Source organism: Chelonoidis abingdonii, chromosome 3 (genome assembly GCF_003597395.2).
Source record: "Chelonoidis abingdonii isolate Lonesome George chromosome 3, CheloAbing_2.0, whole genome shotgun sequence".
Classification (NCBI taxonomy): domain Eukaryota; kingdom Metazoa; phylum Chordata; order Testudines; family Testudinidae; genus Chelonoidis; species Chelonoidis abingdonii.
Window position 1 is genome coordinate 49,780,230 of NC_133771.1, and position 22,288 is coordinate 49,802,517.

The 22,288-nt window shown below is 44.1% G+C and overlaps 1 protein-coding gene and 1 long non-coding RNA gene across 3 annotated transcripts in view; one reads left to right on the forward strand and one right to left on the reverse strand.

The window, feature by feature from the left end:
* The window catches only part of LOC116823668 (uncharacterized), a 16,847-nt gene extending 13,906 nt beyond the window's left edge, over positions 1-2,941 (reverse strand). The window contains exon 1 of the long non-coding RNA XR_004373469.2: positions 2,637-2,941. This is a non-coding gene — a long non-coding RNA (uncharacterized LOC116823668). The remainder of the gene's footprint in view (positions 1-2,636) is intronic.
* Positions 2,942-3,021: 80 nt separating this feature from the next.
* Positions 3,022-22,288, forward strand: part of ZNF451 (zinc finger protein 451) — a 77,097-nt gene continuing 57,830 nt past the window's right edge. For both annotated transcript variants that reach the window (XM_032778401.2, XM_075063734.1), the window contains exons 1-4: positions 3,022-3,192; positions 4,439-4,525; positions 15,285-15,368; positions 21,037-21,162. In XM_032778401.2, coding sequence (XP_032634292.1) covers positions 4,442-4,525; positions 15,285-15,368; positions 21,037-21,162 — 294 coding nt within the window. In that variant the 5' untranslated portion in view covers positions 3,022-3,192; positions 4,439-4,441. The remainder of the gene's footprint in view (positions 3,193-4,438; positions 4,526-15,284; positions 15,369-21,036; positions 21,163-22,288) is intronic.

Consider the following 22,288-nt stretch of genomic DNA (forward strand, 5'->3'; position numbering starts at 1 on the left):
AAAAACCTTATTTACTTTACATACAACAATAGTTTTGTTATATATTATAGACTTATAGAAAGAGACCTTCTAAAAACGTTAAAATGTATTACTGGCACACGAAACCTTAAATTAGAGTGAATAAATGAAGATTCGGCACACCACTTCTGAAAGGTTGCCGGCCCCTGATGTAGAGAAACTGGAAAGGATCCAGAGGCGAGGAACAAAGATGAGTAAAGGGATGGAATGCAAGCCATCTGAGCAAAGACTGAAGGAACTACGTATGTTAATTTTGGAAAAGAGGAGATTAAGGAGGGGACATGATAGTGATCTACAAATACTTGAAAGGCTGCCATAAAAAAGATGGAGAAAAGTTGTTCTCTCTTGCCGCAGAAGGCAGGACAAGAGGCAATGGGTTCAAACTACAACAGAGCAGATTTAGATTAAATCTCAGGAAAAACTTCCCAGCTGTAATAACAGTAGGACAATGGAGCAGACTGCCTAGGGAAATCACGGAATCTCCTTCACTGGAGATTTTCAAAACGAGGCTGGATATCCATCTATCTTGGATGGTTTAGACCAGTGGTTCTCAACCTATTTATCGCTGTGGGCATGTGGCGCACAATGCATTAACTGGGCTGCAGTTTGAGAACCACAGCAACTCCCCCACCCCCCCCAAACCTTCCTTCCCCACAGACCTCTATGCCCAGCGCCTCCTGCCCAGAGACCCCTCCACAGAGTGAGGCCAGAAGTGGAGCCTTGGGTGGGGGCCGGGCTGTAGGGACTCCAGATCCCGCTGTGTAGGGCCAGGTGGCAGCCCTGACCCTGGACCCAGCCATGCGGGGCCAGGTGGCAGGGCAGCTGGCCGGCAGCCCAGACCCCAACCCCGCAGGGCTGGCCAGTAGCCCTGACGCTGACCTCAGCCCCCAACTCTGTGGGGCAGCCCCCGGGCCCAGATCCCGAACCCCGTGGGGCCAGTCGGCAGCCCCAGATCCCATAGGACCGTCCGGCCACCCCAGCTCCTGGCCCCCTGGACTTTGAACTCTGCAGGGTCAGCTGGCAGCCCCAGACCCCTTCCACATGGGGCTGGCTGGTGACCCCGATCCTGCCATGCCGGGCCAGGCAGCCTGGACTACACCGCACCGGGCAGCCACGCATCTGGGAACCTGCATTCCGCATGGCCTGGTGGTGTTGCTAATTGGGCCACACTCATCCTGCAGGCCGGGGATTGAGAATTGCTGGTTTAGACATAACAAATCCTAAATCTTGGCAGGGGATTAGACTAGATGACTGGTGTGATCCGTTCTAATTCTATGGATCTAGGATCTGCGCCTGTGAAACTTCAGTGTCTGGCCCATTGTGGACACACTGCATGGATTCTGAGTTTGGTAGAATAACAGTGGGGAAGAGAAAGTCTCTGGTGACCACAAAGTGAAATTTTCCCTAAAGAGAATGGGACAGAGCCAAAATACTAAGCAAAAGGGAAACATCTATGGCTACACTAAAGAGCTGCTTACATCCTGCAGTGGCACCAACAGCTAAGAGCTCAGGACAGGTTCTGACTTCGGATGCATGTCTTACCTTCTTCAGTGCACCTCTGGGCTAGGTTAATACAGCTCACGGGGCAGGGTGGTCTGATGTACCTGCCCATCCACACTGTGATGCAGGGGCGGCTCTAGGCACCAGCTAAACAAGCAGGTGCCTAGGGAGGCAAAATATATGGGACAGCATAATGCTGGGGGGCCACTGACAGCCAGAGAGCAGCGCGAACAAGCCGAGGAGGAGCATCCCATCCTCTGCAGCTGGGGCAGGGCCACCAGCTCCACCTTGGGGTGTATGTGTGGTCACTTACTGCGGAAGGGCGGCGGGAGCCGGTAGCACGGCCCTGCCTGGCTGCAGAGGACAGGCCGCTCCTCCTCGACTTGTCCCTGCCGCTGCAAGCCAAGGAGTGGCCCGTCCTCTGCAGTCGGGACAGGCGGTGCTACTGGCTCTGCCTAGGGGGTGGCTGCTGACCACAGAAGAGTGGCGGGAGCCAGTAGCGCGGCCCTTCCCCAGCTGCAGAGGACAGGCCGCTCCTCCTTGGCTTGTCCCCGCTGCTCTCCTGCGGTCAGCTGCCACTCCCACCCCTCAGGTGGGAGCCAGTAGCACAGCCCTGCTCTGGCTTCAGAGGACTAGGGGAACATGGACCTGGGCGGGCTGCTCCTCCTTGGCTTGTCTCCGCTTCTGACTCCTCTTCCTCCCCTCTGCCACGGAAGGGGAGAGGGGAGCAGAGAGGCAGCCCAGGCTCAGCCGAACACTTACCAGGGCCAAGTTGAAGACCAACGATGAGCAGGGCTGGGATCCAGCAGCGGCCCCAACCCCTGGCCCTGGGAGAAGTGGTGACTGGAGCTGAATCCACCTAGGGCCAGATCCGCAGCAAGGTAAGAGTGAGGCCAGGCAGGAGAGTTTTGTTAAAATTAAATGTTAAAATTACACTAGTAGGAAATTGTTTTATTTCACTAACTACAGATTCTCTGTTTTCATTTTTTTTTAAATTTTAAACAGTCAAAACAAAACTGCAAAGTGCAAACGTGTAAAAGCCAAAAAAAAAAAAAAGCGGGGGAGGGGAGCAAAAAACCGAGAGCCGGGCCCTGCTGTGACGTCTATGCTGTACTCACCTAGGCGAGGAGGCTGTCAGGTGGGTGTCTGCGCCTGCTGGGAGAGCAGATCCCCGCCCACGTGCCTCACGCAGCTGGCAGGGCTCGCCCAGCAGGGAGGCAGGATGCTCCCACCCGCAGCTTGGCACCTGCCTCTTCACATGTAACACGTTAGGAAAGGAGAAGTCCCAGCAGCAGTGAAGAGGGCAGGGCCTGGCCGGGCCAGGCCGAGGGGGGAGTGGGCTGCTTGGAGGAGGCCTAGCTAGTTGCGAGTGGCTGGCAGCGCCCCTTCGCGCTTCCCGCGCGCCACCTCTGCTGAGAACCACACCGACCGCCGCCGCTCTGGCGTGGGGAGGGGCGGGGGCGCACTGGGAACTACAACTCCCAGCAGGCAGCGCGTGTCTCCGCTTCCCGGAATTCGGAGGAAGCGGAGGCGCGCGCTGGTCGGCGCTCACGCGGAGGTGCTGCCTGCTCGGGTGTATGGGCCGCTTGGGAGCCGAGGCGCTCGCGGGCTTGCAGCTAAGGGAGCTGATGCGTCCGGCGGCGGGGCGGGCCCTGGCAGCGCTCCCGTTCCGTGGTGAGCCTGGGTTTAAGGGGCTTGTGATCTCTCTATGAGCCTTGGCTGCTGCAAAGTCCCCCGTGGTTGTAGCACAGCAGCCACCGGCCTCCCTGTGTCTGTGCTGCTGAGCTGTGGGCAGGGCCTGGTGGTCGGCAGCCAAGTGCATCCGCAGTATTACGGTGAGAGGGTCTGTCCGGCATTATGAACTCTGGGGCAGTTTCTTAGCAACCTGCCCTTGTCACTAGTTTGAGGTCTCTTTAACTGGCAGCTGGGGCAGTGAAAGGCTCGTGCTTTTCTTTCCCATTGTTGCTCCTTTCCACTTCCTTCCCTCTGCTTATCCTCCCATTAAGCATGTTACCTGCTTTGATGAAACTGGAATGGAACTATTGGTGCCGTGTTATTTTTGTGTCGCATCATATTGTTTCCTGTGTCCCCTCTAGACTAGTACGTTCTTGCAGGTAAGAGAATGTTAATTACAAACTCCACTATAGCTATCTAATACTGCAGTGCGCTGGCTAATCTGTACTTCTGTTTTCTTAGTATCAGAGCTGCTCACTTATGTCACCCAGGCCTCGACTGCTAAAAGCTTATAGAGAAATTTTCCTTTAGCTCAACTGGTCAGACCTTGTACTTTTGGAGGATGAGCAGCTATCCAAGTTAATCACTGTTGCCATAAAGTTCACAATGCCTGTGGTCATACTGACAAACATGAAGTTCCTAGGTATCTGTCAACTTGTTATAACTTAGGTCTTGTAGGATGCATTGATACTATAAAAACTGATACCTGCATTGTAGCAAGGATGCCACTGCACTGATGCTGTTGCTAGTAGAGATGGAGCTCAGTCTTCTGTACCACCATGTTATGAAAACATGACTGAGCAAGTTTTCATAACATGGTAATAGAAATGCCTGAGCCCTGTCTGTAGTAGAGTTTACAGCATTGCTATCGCTGGGAATAAAGGTACCAGTAAGTATTTTTCTTGTGTAGAAAAGGCTATATTTTACACAGTCCTTGGAAGATGCAGATATTAATAGTCACTGAGTTCAAATTTTAGCTCAAATAATGTCTTTTCTCCTGTTCACTTGCTACTTCCTATTTTTGTTGTTCATCTTTAATTACCACTTAATGTGAAGTGTTCGTTTTTGTTTTGAGATACAGATTGGATGTGGGGGAAAGCTATTCAATGTGGTATAGAACTGCATGGTTGTATAGTGAAGAAAATGAAGTCAATGAAGAAGCATATTTTGGTTTATTTTTGTCCAGATAATGGAGTCTCTCAGCTCTGCTAGGGCTCATAAGTGTGAATCAGCAATGGAGGATGAAAGTGAAGATGACATTGAGTTTATCTGTGTAAGTAGATGTTGGCTCAATAACTATAGATACTTTTGCCATTTAAATATATAAAATGTTTTAAGGTTTAAATATGCAATGTTGATTATCTCTACTGTATGTTAAATAAAATATTGGTGTCATTTTAAAAACTCAGGTTTTCAAAGCAGAAGAAAATAACTTTAGTTTTCATTTGCAAAAAGCAGTCAACCTGAGCTGACATGCCTGTGTCAAGAGAATCTGTATTAAAAAGGGGTTTGGATTTGAGGCCCTAGTCCTACAGTGACATTGGTCTGGGTGGGCAGGGGTGCCTTCGGTGGGCTCTGCTGAGACACAATGAGCCTTGGCACACCTCATTACAGGCTGGGGCCCTAATGAGTTAACCATATCTGTTAGAGCTGAATAGGAACTCAGGGCCCTGGGCTTCAACCCCATGCAGTGGAGTGGTGGTTTCTGCCCTGGGCCCAAGTGAGTCTAATGCTGACTCTGCTTGGCAGACTCCCTGAAACCTGCTTGCACCCCCCTAGGAGGCCCCAGACCCGTGGTTGAGAGCCACTGGTGTAGTTTGTGTGTGCATATTACTTAAGGCTGTCAGAGCCTGACTACAGCTTTTAGAAACATGCATTGCTAAACTTATGAGCAAAGTGGGGCATGTGTAATGCTACATGGCAGTGGGCCTCAATCCTTTGTCAGTGAAGGAATGCTATGATGGAAGGAAATATGGAAGAATAGAGGGACAACTTTCCTTTACAGGAGAACAACTTATGACCAGTCTTGCGCACACACAATAAGGAAATAGAGTACAGATTTGGGTATGCAGTAGATTCAAGGACTGTGTGAGGAAACTCTAAGTAAAACAGTAATCCCCACAACACTATAAAATAGATAGTGTAGATCAGCAGTTCTCAAAAAAAAAAAACCCCCATTTTAATGAGGTTGCCAGGACTGGCTTAGACTTGCTGAGGTTCGGGGCCTAAGTCCAAACCCAACTGCGGGGGGCTGAAGCCTAAAACCAAGGACTTCAGCCCTGGGCCGTGGGGCTCAAGATTACAGGTTCCCTGTCTGGGTCTGCAGTCCTTGGGCTTTGGCCCCTCTCCCGTCCCCCCACCCACTGCCTGGGGTGGTGGGTCTTGGACTTTGGCCCACCCACCTGATGGGGCAGCAGGGCTCAGGTGAGCTTGGGTTTTAACCCCCCCCACCTTCCTGGAGGTTGTAATTTTTGTTGTCAGAAGGGGGGGTCACAATGCAATGAAGTTTGAGAACCCCGGTGTAGATTTTAATGAGTCTGCCCTTTAGTGACCCTGATCCTCATTTGTTTGAGGACATGGTCTCTGTGTGCACCTAGTAATGATGTTTGGTACTGAAGGAAGCTGTAACTCGGAGCAGACAGGCAGGGACTGAGGTCCCACACTAGGTGTCTTCTGTAGAGAGTGAACATTCTTTTTTGCCTGTGACATTACCCCAAGCCAGTTTTAAAAGTCCCAGTAAGGATGATGGTTGTTGGGAGCCTTGAGTCCCAGCAGCTTGGTGGGAATATTGGATAGTGTCCATGGATTTTAGTTCAGTTTGATCTTAAAGTACAAGGGGTTTGGTGCTGCAACTGATAAACATAGCAATAGCTGGGGCATGTGAAACCTGGACAACTGCTAGAGTGAGAGGATCTATCTGTCATCACTTCCCTTTTTTCTCCTTATTGTTAGGGTTGCCAACTTTCTAATCCCTGACAACTAAACACTCCTGCCCTGCCCCTTTTCCTGAGGCCACGCCCCCTAGCCTGCATCTTCTTCTGAGGCCCTGTCGCTCAATCTCCACCTCCACCCCTGTTGCTCGTTCCCCCATCCCCCTGGAACTCACCTGCTGTCTGCAGAGCCAGGCTGGGAGGAGCTGATGTGGAGCCTCCCCACCTGTCCAGCTGGGACATGGCAGTGGTCAGTCCCCGGAGCAAGGGGCTGGGGTGAGGATATTGGAGCACAGCGGGGGGGTCCCTGAAGCAAGGGGCTGGGGTGAAGAAATTGGGGCACAGCAGGGCGGGGTTGGGAAATTAGGGCACAGCAGGGTGGAGGTCTGTCCCTGGAGCGAGAGGCCAGGGTGGGGAAATCAGGGCGGGGGGGGAGGGGCATCAGTCCCTGGAGCAGGGGGTGGGGAAATTAGGGCACAACAGTGTGTATGTGAGAGTCAGTCCCTGGAGCAAGGGGTCAAGGTGAGGAAATTGGGGCATGGAGGGGTGGTGGAGGGCAGGGGGTGGAGACAGGTTACAGACGTCTGTCTGTCTAGCCATCCATCCCAGATGGCACTGGTACGTACTTTAGAGCCCAGTCTGAGAGCCAGGCATTGCTCTCTGTCAGGCTGGGGGTGCAGCTCCTCTAGGCTCCAGCAGCTGCTGCTGCTCTTCCTGCCCCGCTTTCCCCCTAGTGGCAGAGGCCAGTTACTGACGCCTGTGTGGACGTTTCCCTTTTCAACCTGGCAACTCTGTTATTAGTGCTACACCTTTCCTCCTGCCTCTCTCCCAGAGAGGGCAAACATGACTGTTAGGTGTGAGAAGAGCATTTACTTGCCTGGGCCCACTCTCCAGCAACGGGCCCAGGTTTCACGTACCTAATCTGCATTTGTGCTCACCCTCTCCTGCTTGAGCTTTCACTTTTTTTTTTTTTCCTTTTCCTTTTCTTTCTAAAATAGGCTATCAGCTTGGTAAGCAGGCATTGAGCTATCTGCAAGTGCTGCTTTCTCCTGCTCCAGTCACCATCAGTAGATGCTCAGGCAAACCTTGCTCTCTATCAGGAAGTGACAGACAGCTTCACAAACTCTGAACTTGATCTAAAAACTAAATAGTCAGTTGGAAAATAAGTTTAAAAAAACAAACAGATTTGGGGTTAATTTTAAAAGGACTGTAGAATATGAAAAATAGGGGTGGTGACAGCACTTCTTTTAAAATATAGCATGTTATCCTGTATTTTCATTGGACTTGACTTAGATTGGCTGCTCATCAGAGACTTAATTTACAGTGTGTAAATGTGGGGTTGTCTCCTGCTGAATAAATGTAAAGTATTTTAAAAAGTTGCAAGCACAGTTTCTGAAATTGTACTGTATGCATTTGTGTGGAAACTCTTCCTACTTCCCGGAGCACTGAACTAATACAAAATCATATGTACATCAGGGTGGATTGATTTAAATCAAAGCAATTTAAATCAGCAAGTAGGGAACCCTAATTTAAATAATTGATTTTTGAATCTTGTTTTTCATGTGTACTTTATTTTTTTGTTTTGTTTCTGAAGTTTCAAAGAAAGTCAAACCATTGAACTGGTGGAAGTCACTGGCTGAGCTCCTGGAACCAGAGTTTATTGAAGTACAAAACGAGCCTTTAACAGCAATAATCTCATCTGCATGTGCAGAGAGAGATTTTCTTCATTTCAGTTTGTTCAGCTAGTTCAGTTCAATGACTAGTTCATTCAAAGTTACGAAACCAATTGGAAGAGGAAAACAAGTGTTCCTACTTCTTCAATTCCCAAGTGTGACAAAGTTCCTCATCTGCCTTGGTGGGTCCTGTTCTTATTGGCGGATTTGTTCGCCTCACAGATTCACCCTGTGGGTCGGGAAACAGCCCAGAGACCTTCCCTTCTGGTAGGAGCCACAGTCCAGGTCAATTCCTCCTGTGTTTGATCAGGAGTTGAGAGGTTTGGGGGGAACCCGGGCCCGCCCTCTACTCTGGGTTCCAGCCCAGAGCCCTGTGGACTGCGTCTGTCTAAAGTGCCTCCTGGTACAGTTGCGCGACAGCTACAACGCCCTAGGCTACTTCCTCATGGCCTCCTCCCAACACCTTCTTTGTCCTCACCACCGGACCTTCTTCCTGATGTCTGATAACGCTTGTACTTCTCAGTCCTCCAGCAGTATGCCTGCTCACTCTCAGCTTCTTGCATACCTCTTGCTCCCAGTTCCTCACACGCACTTCCTCGCCTCTGGCTCCCTTTGACCTGACTGAAGTGAGCCTGTTTATAGCATCAGAGGGGCCTTAGTTAGAGTCAGGTGCTTAACAGCCTCATGTAACTCTTAGCAAGTTAATTAGAGTCAGGTGTTCTCATTAGCCTGGCACAGCCCCTGCTCTGGTCACTCAGGAAACAGACACCTGCTTCTCCAGTGGCCATTAGTATACCTGCTTTTGACTCCTCTGCTGGCTGGATCCCCTGACGCTCGCTCAGTGCATTGGGCTCTCCAGACCTTGTACTCCCCAGCGCGTACTTCAGGAGGTGAAGGCCACTTTGCCATCTGCTGCTTGGGCCTACCTCGACGGGGTCCTGCAAGAGGGCACGCTCTGCCCATCCTCCACCCCGGCCCTCCAGACCTCTTCATCAGGCTCCTGCCCCGTGGACCCAACCGGCTCCCCCGCCCTTTCACTATGAGCTGGCTGCGCAATTTGCAGCTGGTTCAATTCCAGACCACGCCAAGGAAACGTCTGTACACACTCTTACTCCACACCCTTGACTTCCTCACCCTCGAGTCCCGTCTTGACACAAAGTGGCAGGGCCTCCTGCCACCTCTCAAGGATGAGGAGCCCTGGTGACCAGCCTGCACTCCACCTTGGTTCCGAGGCCCACCAGCAGTATCAGTTGGCGGCTCCTTCACGGGGCCGTGAGCGTGGGCATGTACTTGGCACAGTTCACCCCTATTCCAGACACCTGCCCCTTCTGCGGCATGAGGGAAACCCTGGCATACGTTTATCTGGAGTGTGCCAGGTTGCTGCCCCTATTCTGGTTCCTCTTAGATATATTATTATGTTTTTGGTTGCACTTTTCCCCTCTCCTGTTCGTTTACGCGCTCCCCATCCGAGGCCTCACAAAGTCGTGGGACCTCCTCTTGACCCTGGCCAAACTTGCCATCTACAAAATCAGGGAGAGGAGGTTGGCCGACAGGATCTCCTGCGACTGTTGGGCCTATTTCCGCTCCTCAGTCCATTCACGCATCCGGGCAGAGTTCCTCTGGGCAGCATCCGCTGGCTCCCTTGACGCCTTCGAGGAGCAGTGGGCGCTGTCTGGGGTTCTCTGCTCGGTGTCCCCGTTAGGTTCCCTACGTTTAGCCCTTTGACCACACTCCTGTCCCTGTTGTTTCATTTGTTGTCCCCTGGAATTACTTAGTTTTCCAGGTCCTGAGGATCCTCCCCTTAGGCTGGGGGGAGGTCCTTTGGCAGTGGGCAGGCTTTGCCTGCCCATTTCCTCACTACCAGTAAGTCTACTCTGCTGTTCCCAACTGGCCTGGGTCTATCACACAAGCTATGAATAAAAAAAAGAGTGTGAGAGGATGAGATCCACTAGTTTTAAAAATTTGAAGGACTCAAAACAACCAGTTCAGTTATCTACAGATAATACATCCTTTGCTTAATAAATCATTATCTTGAGCAAAACAAGTTTTGCATTTAAATGTTTATTAATTTATATTAATTAAATATTTAAACATTTAATATTAATTTTTTTTATTTAAATAATTTTAATTATAGTGAGTTCAGGCTTTAGTACACAAGGTCATAATTTCAAATTTAATTTTTAAATAGCCTTTTAAAAAGATAATGTATTTAATTTAAATAAGAACTGATTTAAATAAAAACATCCCACTTCTATTTATGTAATCATTGATTTTTGCCCACTCCGATATAAAAACATTACAACCTGGCCCACTCCTCTCTTCTGCACAGTCACCAGTCTTTTGTAAATAGACCTGAATCCTGGGTCCCTTGTGCTTCTAAGTTACCCCAGGGTCTGGTAGTTACCTGTCACTGTTCCTGCTCTGGGTGTCTCGGGTGAAATCCCAGGTTTAGACCCCATATGTGACACCCTCCTTGGGCAGTGGGACCCTGTGATCTGGCTGCCTTAGGTCTCCAAATTAATGCCCTAGCCACCCATGAGCCTGCAGTTTCTTACGCTTGTTCCTCCAGAGTCTTCCTGGCTGTGGAAGCTCTGGTTTCTTAAACTCATTAGGACAGTGTCACAGAAGGGCAAAGAACACAGGTTTAGCAAAGAAATTTCTTAACCAGAGACACTTTACTATTGTTAAAGCATATTAGAGAGTTACTGATCTTGGAAAACAACAAAATCTTGAAGGTACACCCTTCTTTAGTCTAGTCTTATCCCTCCTGTGAGTCCTCGGTTTGATCAGCATTTTTAGACTCAGTAGCTCTTCCTGCCTTTTGTGTCCTGAGGCTGGTCGTCTTGCATGTTGTGATGATCTGGCCCCTTGCTCCAAGAAACACCCCTCTTTTAAAACAGTCTCTGTCCCTTTTTGCCCATGTGTTTCAGCTTGCAGAGAGTCATTCAAAGTCAGTGGCTCTACAGGTAGAAAACCCATTGTTCGACTAGGGGAAAGTCATTCAGTGCTGATGGCCCTTGATGGTGCTCTCATTGTAAGACCTCTCTGAGGTATCCCATGCCTTAGCATGAGCAGGATAGGGTCTACAATAGCTTTGTCATGACCAAGTTAGTTTTTTCAATGCAAACTGAATGTCTTAATCCAACATGGAAGTTACGATGCAAAGCGAAGGGCACCATTAAGGTTACAGTTAAAAATGTCATTCACGGAACAAAATGGAGTTGAAACTTTGACTTAGACATATCTCCAGTCTCTTTCACAAGTGCAGTTTGAATTGTGAAGGTTTTGTTTTGTTTTTCTTTTCAGTTGATTAAACCAATTATATCTAAATTCTTGAAAAAGGAATAAAAACTTTCAATTCCTCTTAAGGGCTTCTTGACAAAAACTATCTTTGCAAAGAGTAAACACAGTAAACAAAAAAAATTACATAGCTTAATTATTCCATCTTCTAGGGTCCTATCTTTTTCATCTTTACCTTTCAGTTTAGAAGTTCTTTGAGCAAGCAGAGCCCTTGTTTTGGTGGTGATCCTGCAAGGACTTATAAACATGTCTAATTTTCGAAGTACTCCTATGAAGATCATCTTAAAGTTGAACTTGTATGTCAGTCTTGGCAGGACTGTGGCCTTTGCATCTTGTGCAGCACCACGTATAATTAACATCCTTGGACATTTCTATAAAATCAACTGTACAACGTTAAATTATGATGTGTGATCCTGTCTGAAAGAAATTGTATGAATTTGTACAGTGCATACTGTAACTCTTCTGTTAGGTGTTGGGTTCTCTCTCCTTCGCTCTACAGTATGGTAGTTGGAACTGAAGTATGGAATCTGAATGAAAACTCGAAGACAGAATCCATAGAATTTACATGTAGGTTTTCCAGAATCACAGGAAACTTGTGTACTCCAGAACGAACAGCGAGGTTGACCTTGCTCCTCTCTTTCAAATTCCTCCTCAAGCTTCATTAACTTAATTGAGCCATCTTGTAGTGACCCCTACTCATGTCTTCAGAACTGGCTGATTTTTTTTTTTTTCTTCTCCAGTGAGATTTTTCAAATGCAGTGTGAGACACCCAACTCTTGTTGAAAGTCAATAGGAATTGAGGTCTAACTGCCACTTGGACCTTTGAAAATCTCCCCCTCAAAAATAATATATTGGAATAAAAATAAAGAGGAACCAACAGTGGGTGTACCTCACAAAAGAGAATTTGTTCTGAAACAATTCCTCTTTGTTCCATAACAACTATTTATTTCATACAGTGCTATGTCTAATTCTGACTGTCAGTTTCTCTGAGCAAAAACTTATTTTCATTTATCTGTAAAGCATCATGCATGCTTATTGTGCTGTGGAACTAATGAATTAATTCATGAACACAGTTTGAACAGCAAAGTAAAATAGGTTATTCAGGATGGAATATTCTTTTAAAAAATGGAACTCTATTCTAAATCATGCTAATAGGATAAATGACTTAAAGAACCAGCAAACACTCACTTCTGAGGATAGTCCTACTGGACTCAATTTATAAGATGGGAAACTAAGAATATGAAGAATAAATAGCCAAAATATATAAAGACAATTATTTCTTTAAACAGTACATCAAGTAGTAGGTTCTTGAGAGTTAGTGCATCTGCTAAGGTCCTCAATTCCACCACCCCCCACCAAAAAAAATAACCCAGTGGTCTGTGAAACACTTGTGGCGAGGTAGCTGGCTAGATAGTATTGTACCGCCTCCTTGTTTCCATCTGCTGTGTCACTTTAGAAAATGTAATATAATTAGAAATGAAAATACATTAATAGTTCTGTTCTTCCAAGTAAACAGTTTCTGGTAATTTCTACAGTTTGACAACAAAATCTCAGCCAGATTCTAAATCTTGGAAACAAGGAGTGATAGTCTTGCAGACGCTCCTGTGGAGGTAAGGAGTCAGGCGCAAGACTTGGAAGATAATCAAGAAAAGAAGTGAGACCTGCTGATGTGTTCATAAAGAAAATGGCTGCCTTCCCATGAGACCTTGAGCATTTGGAGCATTATTCATATTCTTAGAATATAATTACAGATATTTTAGATTTTCTCCAGGGAAAAGATGCAGACAATTTTTTTTATTAGTAAATGGCTTCCCAAGATCTAAAGATGGACATAAAACACATGGTTCTACCACCTATGAAAAATCTAACTGCTTGCTGAAGTATTTCATTCATTTTCAAAGGCTGTCTTTCCTATCTGTTTGAATCACTATGTACTGAATAGACAAACTCTCAAGTATTTTTCTTTCTGGATTTGAGTTGCACCACATGGATGCCAAGGAAAGCTTTGGTCCTGTGAGGAGCAAACTCTGGACTAAGACTGCCATTTCTATTCCTGACCAAACTCTGACAAGTACTTGGATTTTGTATTTACTACCCTAAAGAAAGCAGAAAGACTACTAGATGCATCTGTCCACAGTCCTAGCCAGTCCCTTTGAAGAAGTAGACTTGAACTAAATGGGAAATCTTCTCTTGCTATAAAATGGCAAGCACAAATAATCCGGTGGCAGTTTCTTAGTTTTACACTTGATTTTCAGTATACTTATGCTTGTTTTTCAATGATAAGATTTGTGTCACAGATGCAAACTCTGTTCATGGATGTCAAAATTCAGTTCAATTCTATATTTATATTGTATATGTGTTTATAACTATATTCATAGCAGTTAGGTTTTGGGATAAACTGGCACATGCTGTTTCTGAGGCATTAATTTGATGATGTATGTAAATGCATACACAGATACATTTTCCAAAAGGTTTAAAAAATTAATAGACACCTGCTGTCCAGAGGCTGATGCAAAATGGGAGGGACAGATGTGCAGATCTGAGGTTTTAGGGGAATGATGTGAAGCCCAACCCCACTATCCCAAAAGCTTCTTGAAAAGGAGGTGCTCTGGAATTCTTAGAGGATGATCCAGGACTTCATCTTTCTCACCACCTTCTGGCTAAGCAAAGTGCAGCTAAGTTTTTTTCACTAATAAGATTCTGAATAGTAGCAGTGAAACTAATTAGTTTTTTGTTAATTAAATTCTAATGTTCTGGGACAAGCTATGAATAGCTAGAGACACACTATAGCTGCCTGGAGACTGAAAAGACAATCTTGCATCATTTCAGATATAGAAGCTCTAGACACTTCTAAAAAAATGATTGTAGATTCTGCAGAAATTAATGTTTGATGTGCTACATATATAGGTTTACTTATCCTATTCTGGCATGACTCAAACAATATGGGATACTGTAGACCACCATATAGTCTATTATTCAGAAGGTCAGACTACATGATCATAATGGTCCTTTTTCCCTTAAAATCTATTAATGTTTTGTGACAACAAGGAAGACCTGGAGCTCTAGACTTAACTTTGAATGACCCTTTTTTAAACAATGGCATACTCCCTTTATTTAAGAGATTGATTGCTGTTCCTGCATTGTACTTTGGAATTTTGTTCCTGTCCCCATCGTTAGTTCACTTATCATTCCTTGGCAGTCTGCATCTATGTGCTGGTTTGTGTTACGCCAGAGTTGTGCAGACTCACAATGGCAAGTCAGTTGTCTTTATGGGATAGAGATCTACCATGATGGGCAGTTGACATGTGCTGTTCTTTCTAGAATCCTCACTTTTGAGTGTAATAACGTACTGGTGTCCAATCAAGTTCCTTCTTACATCTGAGAAAGATTTAATAAAACAAATGAAAACTTGTTCTATTCATTGGCTTATGTAATGCCTTTTGAGTACATAGACATATGTCAGGATACAGGACATATATTACTTCTGTCTACATAGTGCTTATTATGTATGAAAAAACTATTGGGGGGGCAACTGTTTGATACTATTTCCTGTGTTAAGTCTTTAATGCTCAAGAAGGAATCTGTGGTAATGCTTTGTTCCCTGAGTGTTGATCTCTTAACTTTTTTTTATAGAAGCATTTGTTTTGTGGGCTGAGTATCACTTTGTATAGTGATATCTAGCATTCCATCTCTTGATGATAGACTGATGCCAAAGTACAGTTGGAGAAATAGAGCGGGATATTTGTTTCACTGACATGGTATTCCTTAAAGCATGTGAACTTGGTAAACCAATGAAAAGGAACACAACAGAAAGTTGAGTGATGAGGAGACAAATAGAAAGAGTGGTAAATAAAATGAACAATTTCAAGTTGATTACACCGTTTGACTTTTATATATAGAAGAAGCAATGGAAAAGAGGAAGACCGAGAGAGAATTGTGGGCTGCAGGGTCCTAAGTAAAAGATTTTTATCACAGCATGTGTTTGAGAAACCCATTAATAGCATTTCTGAACACACTATGAAATAACTGGCCAGTGTATCCATATATGTGATATACTAGATCCCAATATAGTAATGTATAGAAATTTAACTTCAAGAAAAACAACCATGCTTTTTTAAACCTCTTTTAGGAAGGGCCTTCAAGACCTGTGCTTGATTGCATTGACCTTGTAAGTAGTGATGATGAAGAACCTAGCAGCAGCTCTAATGTCCATGTGAGTATGTTGTTATATTTCATTCTTGGACATTATCAGTTGAAATAATTCTTCCAAAAGAAACCTAGAACTGATTTTGTATCTTTCTTTATGTAGAATTTTAATAGTTTAGACTCCATGTTGGTATATAAACCAAAGCAAACGTGTAAGGTGATTTGCAGTCACAGCTATCTTTTGTGGAGTTAATAAATACTAATCTTTGGGACGTCGTTACATTCAACTAACTGCAGGAGTATTGTGAATCACATTAATTTTAGCAGCTTGTTCTAATATGTGGTTATTCCCTATATGAAAATGTTTTTACTCCACAGTCCAAACTGCAATATTTTCTCGCGACTGGCTGTAGGCCTAGTACGCTAGTGCTGTGCAAATAATAATACTGTGTCTTCTGTAACTCATTCATAGAACCCCATTGTAAGGCAACCTGATCCGTCCTTCCCCCATGGTTGCTGATATTTTCTTTAAAAAGAGATGCTGCTTATTTGGATCATTTAATGTATTTTGCTAATTCAAAAACAAACAGAAAAGAATCCATTTTTTGTGCTTTGTCTAAATTTCCTTTGCCAACATTACTACTGTTCCAAGATACTTATGTGCAAAATAGAATAAATCCCATCTTATTATACCTAATTGCTTGATTTATTCAACTGTTCCACAGTCCAGTTTTTGCAGCATCAGTCCCTTATATGGGAATATTTTGTCAAACCCTGAAGTATGACATTCAACAAACCGAACAGGAAGTAAAAATTGATTATAAGGATGAACCTTTTGTTTGCAAAAGTGTGTTAGTGTGATCACTAATACGAGGAAGGGAAGCTTAGAAAAAGTACAAGAAAAGGCTTTGCTAAAAAGCGATGTTTTTTCCAATGTCTCAGTGCGGAGATGGTCTCTCTAATGTGGAAATTGTTTTCCTTCAATTCATATTAAGCTTGACAGCTGAGTTGGGGCACCTACTTTTTCTGTGGAGGACGTGGCTGATTGGCTTTGATCTTCTTCTGTTTGAGTGCTTAGTCAAGGAGCAAAGCGAGGCCTCATCTATATTTAAAAATTAGATCAACCTAGCTATAGTATTTTTCACAGCCCTGAGCACTGTAATTAGGTTGACTTAATCCTCAGTGTGGCTAGATCAATAGAGGAATTCTTCCATCAACCTAGCTTCCACATCTCAGAGGCTTGGATTAACTACATAGATGGAAAACCCCTTTCTGTTCATGTATCAATCATCTATACTACAATGGCACGATTGCAGAGCTGTGGCTATGGCGCCCAACCAGTTGTAATGTAGACATATCCTGAAGTATCAGAGGGGTAGCCGTGTTAGTCTGAATCTGTAAAAGCAGCAGAGAGTCCTGTGGCACCTTATAGACTAACAGACGTTTTGGATCATGAGCTTTCGTGGGTGAATACCCACTTCGTCAGATGAATGTAGTGGAAATTTCCAGGGGCAGTATAGTATGCTAGCAAAGCAAGCAGAGATACCCGTATCTCTTAGCTTGCTTGCTACACATATATACCTGTTACTAGCCTCTCTGCTATGTACATCGCAATGCGTCTTACGGAAAAGGAAAATGACACAAATCAGATATTAGGAATGGCAATATACAAAAACCTGTAGGAGAGCACTTCAAACACCTGGCCAACTAGAGCAGACCTTAAGGTGGCCATCCTGCAGCAAAAAAACTTAGGACCAGACTCAAAGAGAACGCTGAAGCTTCATTCAATCTGCAAATTGACACCATCAGCTCAGGGTTAAACAAAGACTGTGAATGGCTTGCCAACTACAGAACCAGTTTCTCCTCCCTTGGTTTTCACACCTCAACTGCTAGAACAGGGCCTCATCCTCCCTGATTGAACTAACCTCGTTATCTCTAGCTTGCTTGCTAGCACATACATACCTGCCCCTGGAAATTTCCACTACATTCATCTGACGAAGTGGGTATTCACCCACGAAAGCTCATGATCCAAAACGTCTGTTAGTCTATAAGGTGCCACAGGACTCTCTGCTGCTTTTGACATATCCTGAGTTACTGAAATCTTCCTCTACAACTCTGTAGAAACTGAGTAAATGGTACATTTGAGAGACAGGAGAGCAAGTCCATTAGACAAGCAGCATGAATAACTGAAGCATCTCCAAAAATGCTAAATACGCTGTGGCTTCTGACTCAGATTGACGTATTTTGGAGAACACAACATACTGTGAATCTCATTTGACTGTATCTTAGGCAAGGCGTTCAAGTAACATGCTGTAAAGAGCATGAAATGTTGTGAAGTCTACATCCATAAAAGACTTTGCACATGGCAAATTTACACCTTGTTTATTATTTGTGTAAATAAAAATCTTACTAACGGAAAGGAAAATGGTTGTATTGTAACAGATTCTAATGCTAAATTGTCCTTAAACTTTGTTAGTAGATTTCAGTTTCAACACTTAAGTTTGCAATTTAGTCTATTGTACTTTAGGGACTGCTGCATTGAATCTTATCCAAGCAATTTCCTTGCAGTGCTTACGCTATGATGTGGTTTTTAATCCCCAGAGAGATGTTTTTTGGTGTAAATACATTATATGTTTAAGTGAATTGCAGTGTGTGACCAGGGTCCGGGGGGCGGGGGGGCAGGAGGGACACTGAGAATGCTCAATTAGGGCAAACTGCAAAGAATGGGACAGACAATCCCTCAAAACTGATGTCTATTTTAGTACTTAAATTCACCAAGCCAGCGAGAAAACAGCTTCTACAATGCCTTACTGGGTTACACAGAAGCCAAAACACAGCTCCCTTAAAGCAACCCAGCCTTGGGTACCCACCCAGACAGCCAAGTCAAATATGATGGAGATTACTGAAAATCTTGTTCATCATATGAAAAGTTCTACCAATCCCAAAGGATTGGGGACACTGCCTCCCAGGGTAATGAGTACTTCACATTTTACCCAAATACATGCTTACAGCCAATTTTTATTAATTAAACCAAAATTTATTACAAAAGAAAATAGGGAGAATATTCGTTAAAAGATCATTATAAATACAGACATATGTATAGTTCTGAGATCAGTTTCATAGCAATGCTGAGCTTTGGAGTTGCAGAGTTTTTAGTCCTAGGGTTGCCAAGTTTGGTTGGACGAATTCCTGGAGATTTCATCACATGACATAATCTTTAATTAAAGAGTCATCTTTAATTCTTGGGGACTCCAGGACAATCCTAGAGGGTTGGCAACCACTATTAGTCCATAGGTTTAGTCCAATTTCCAATACCAGAGTGCTCCAAATGAAGTTGGAGACCACAGTTTTGCAACTCATGCTCCCCCTGATGAAGCATAAACAGATTTGAGATGAAAGGATCAGGTCCCAAGGGTCCTTTATACAGTTCCTGGGCAGCACAGAGTCCGTGGGTGAACAATACGTTTTTCAAGAAACCTCCTGTTTCCTAAACATCAGTGGTAATTAACTACATGGATAACTATCTTATGTTAATCCATTAAGCAGTTTATAGACAGTTTACCATAAACTTTAGAGACATACAGACAATGACGTTATTTCACCCAAGTTTCATTTAAATGTTAATATTTTCTTTTGATCTCTGCATTAACAGAATACAGCCTTAGACAGGGAACTGTTTGGTTATATTGTTAACCTTTAACAAGATATAGGAAAACATAGTAATTGTAATCGTATGTCTATCTTAAAATTCTTTAACAATGCAAGTTTACATTTAAAAGCTCTAACTTATTTAACATGGAATGGCCCTAATTACTATTCATATACTTTTGTAACATGTCTTTAAAGGTTGAATCTGGGTCAGTTAGTCTGCAAGTTGCTTAACCCTTTCTGTCCATGTGTGTCTCACACTAATTATGAGTTAAAAGAGTAACAAGTGAATAGGGGCATCCTTGTCCCTGCTCATAGTTGCCCATGGAAAGATTGAGGTAAACACCCAGGAACTCCTGGGCTTAGCTCTTCCTGTGTGGTGCAAGTCCTGATCACACAGAGGCTGAGAGGGAAAGTCAGGGTGGGTGGGTACGAGGATAAAGTTAATTGGGGTAGAGACTCAGATCTTTTGGTCACTCGGTTCAGCTGGGAAACTGTGCAAATAGAGAAATTCCCCTACTGTGGTGGAACAAATCCCCCATTTACATGTGGGTTTCATGTATATAGTCTGTAGGGTTCCATTGTTGAAGCTGAATTTAGTGTCCAGGAAGTTGATGCTGGTGTGGGTGTGTTCTAGAGAGGTCAGTGGATAGGTGGTGGTTGTTGAAGATATGGTGGAAACATATGAGGGAGTTTAGGTCCTCTCTCCAGAGGATGGAAATCTCACTGATGTATCTGTCATATCATTGGTTTAGTAGTGCATATTTCCAGAAATTCTTCCTCAATGTGACCCATGAAGAGGCTGGCACATCAGGGAGCCATCCTAGTATCCATGGCTGTTCACAGGGTTTAGACAAAGTGTTTGTTGTTGAATGTAAAGTTGTTATGGGTGAGGATGAAATGGCGATGTTTGGGGTGGATATAGGAGTGTTGTCCATTATCTTGTAGGTATTTGAGGCAGGTAGCAATGGCGTCCCAGAGGGAGGTATTGGTGTATAGAGAGGTGATGTCCATGGTGCAAAGGTGGTTTTTTGAAGGAGATTGTTAATATTGCAGCTTTTCTGGAGGAAGTCGGTTGTGTCCTGGAGGAAACTGGCCTTTTGTGTGGTGAGAGTTTTGAGAATGATTTCTGAGAGTCCTGATATTCCTACAGTGTGACTGCTGTGGTCAGATATGGTGGGTCTTCCTGGGTTACCTTGTTTAGGTGTCTTGGGAAGTAGAAAGGTCCTTGGGGCGGGTTCGTTGGGGCTGGAGGGGGGTGAGATTGTAGAGTTTCATCTGAAATTGTTTGGGAAAGGATTTGATGATACCCTTAAATTCCTCTGTGAATAGTGGTGTGGAGCCTTCTCTAAGGTTTTTATTAGTAGATGGTGTCCAGAGAGTTTTGGACCAACCACAAAAAGATATTACCTCATCCACCTTGTGTCTCTGAAATCTTGGGACCAAAATGATTAGAACACTCCATAAAACATATAGATATTATCTTAGTTTAAATGTTATTTGTCCAAAAATATCTCTCTAAAATCCTTTACAATTCCTCTTACTGTCGAGCTGAAGGCAAAAGTTCCCTATTTGCTGCTTCTATGAATGATTTTCACCACCTTGAAACAAGAAGCATTTACTTCAAGTTTCTGATTTGTTTTAGTCTTTTAGTTTTTTTGCCAGTATAATGAAGTAAAAAAATGAAAGAATTGACCTCTTAAGGAGAAGCAAGAGAATCTGTTGCTGCTTCACTGTATCATGTCTGTACTTCTGGTCCTGGCTGACTTCATTGTACTGGGGTGTTGGCAAGAGTGCTCTCAAACTAAAATTGCCACTGGTTGGAAACTACTGTCCTTTCCAGTGCTCTGGCCAGTTTAGGGGAGGGCAGGCATCACCAATACTAATTTGGGGTAAACTCTTCCTTTTACAGAAATTACAAGTGCTCCTAAGTTGATAAGACCAGTCACAAGGTAGCTCATAGAAACTTAAATTGGTGTCTCTGCACTGAATTATGTTCTTGTGCTGTATACTACCTCTGTGTGACTGCGCTTATGCCTTTTTACTATCTAGAGATTACAAAGTAACAGTTTGCTTTTTAATTGTAGAGAAATGTAAAGCATAAAGACCACATTGACTATCAGAAGGAAAGGGTTGCTTCAACCTTAGATCGCCTAGCACGCCATGTGGAGGTAGAGAAACAACAAAAAGAAGAGAAAAACAAAGCCTTCAAGGTACAGTGGATATTTTGTTTTAATAGAGACATTTGCTGCACAGTTTGTGTCCCAAGTGTGTGTTCCATATTTATCTATTAAATATTTTAAAGAGACTTAAAAGTATATTTTAAACTGACATGGCTTTGGCCTACTTCGGAAATAGATCAATCTGTGAGATTGGTATATTTGGGAGACTAGCGCAACTGGAGTCTTTTGTTCTTAGGTCATTGGTTCAAGTACAGCACAACTTGGTAGAATCCAAAGTCATTGGCTGTTCGGTGGTCTTTGAGTAATTAATCTCAGTCCAATTCTTAGTGCGCAACTGTCAACTTCACACAAACCCGTGGCACTTGGCACACTTTTGGCATACTCAGCAGAGAAATCTGGATATAAATGAGCATGGAGATAAAGACTGTCAACACAAATGTTTTGACAGAACAAGAAAAATACTGAATGGTGGTTTGACCTAACTTTACATTACCAAATTGATTTTGCCAAGGACTGCAAGTTGTATGAGGTTGTCTTTAGGGGATATAGGCTGGTGTTTTATAATTAATGAATTAATCTTGGTATCAGGCAATATTTTCTGATGATTAAACTGGAACAGACTTTTCCAAATTTGCAGTTTCAAGCAGAAATCAAAGGCCATGGATTTGTCTGAGTCAACATGTATGCATTAACCACTTAAAATTCTAAAAAGGACAATTCTCGAGTATTACCTTCCATAATTCATTCTTTCTTTTTAATCTTGTTTGAACATATTAATAGCTTTCTCCTGTAGATAATTGAATTATAATAATTAGAGACGGGGGAGGGGGGGGAATTAAGATGGTCAGGAGGCCTGGATTCTACTTCTATCATAGACTCTCGGGTCAGAAGGGACCATTATGATCATCTAGTCTGACCTCCTGCACAACACAGGCCACAGAATCTCACCCACCCACTCCTGTATCAAGCCCCTAACCTATGTCTGAGCTATTGAAGTCCTCGAATCGTGGTTTAAAGACTTCAAGGTGCAGAGAATCCTCCAGCAAGTGACTCATGCCCCACGCTGCAGAGGAAGGCAAAAGCCCCCCAGGACGTCTGCCAATCTCCCCTGGAGGAAGATTCCTTCCTGACCCCAAATATGACCATCAGCTAAACC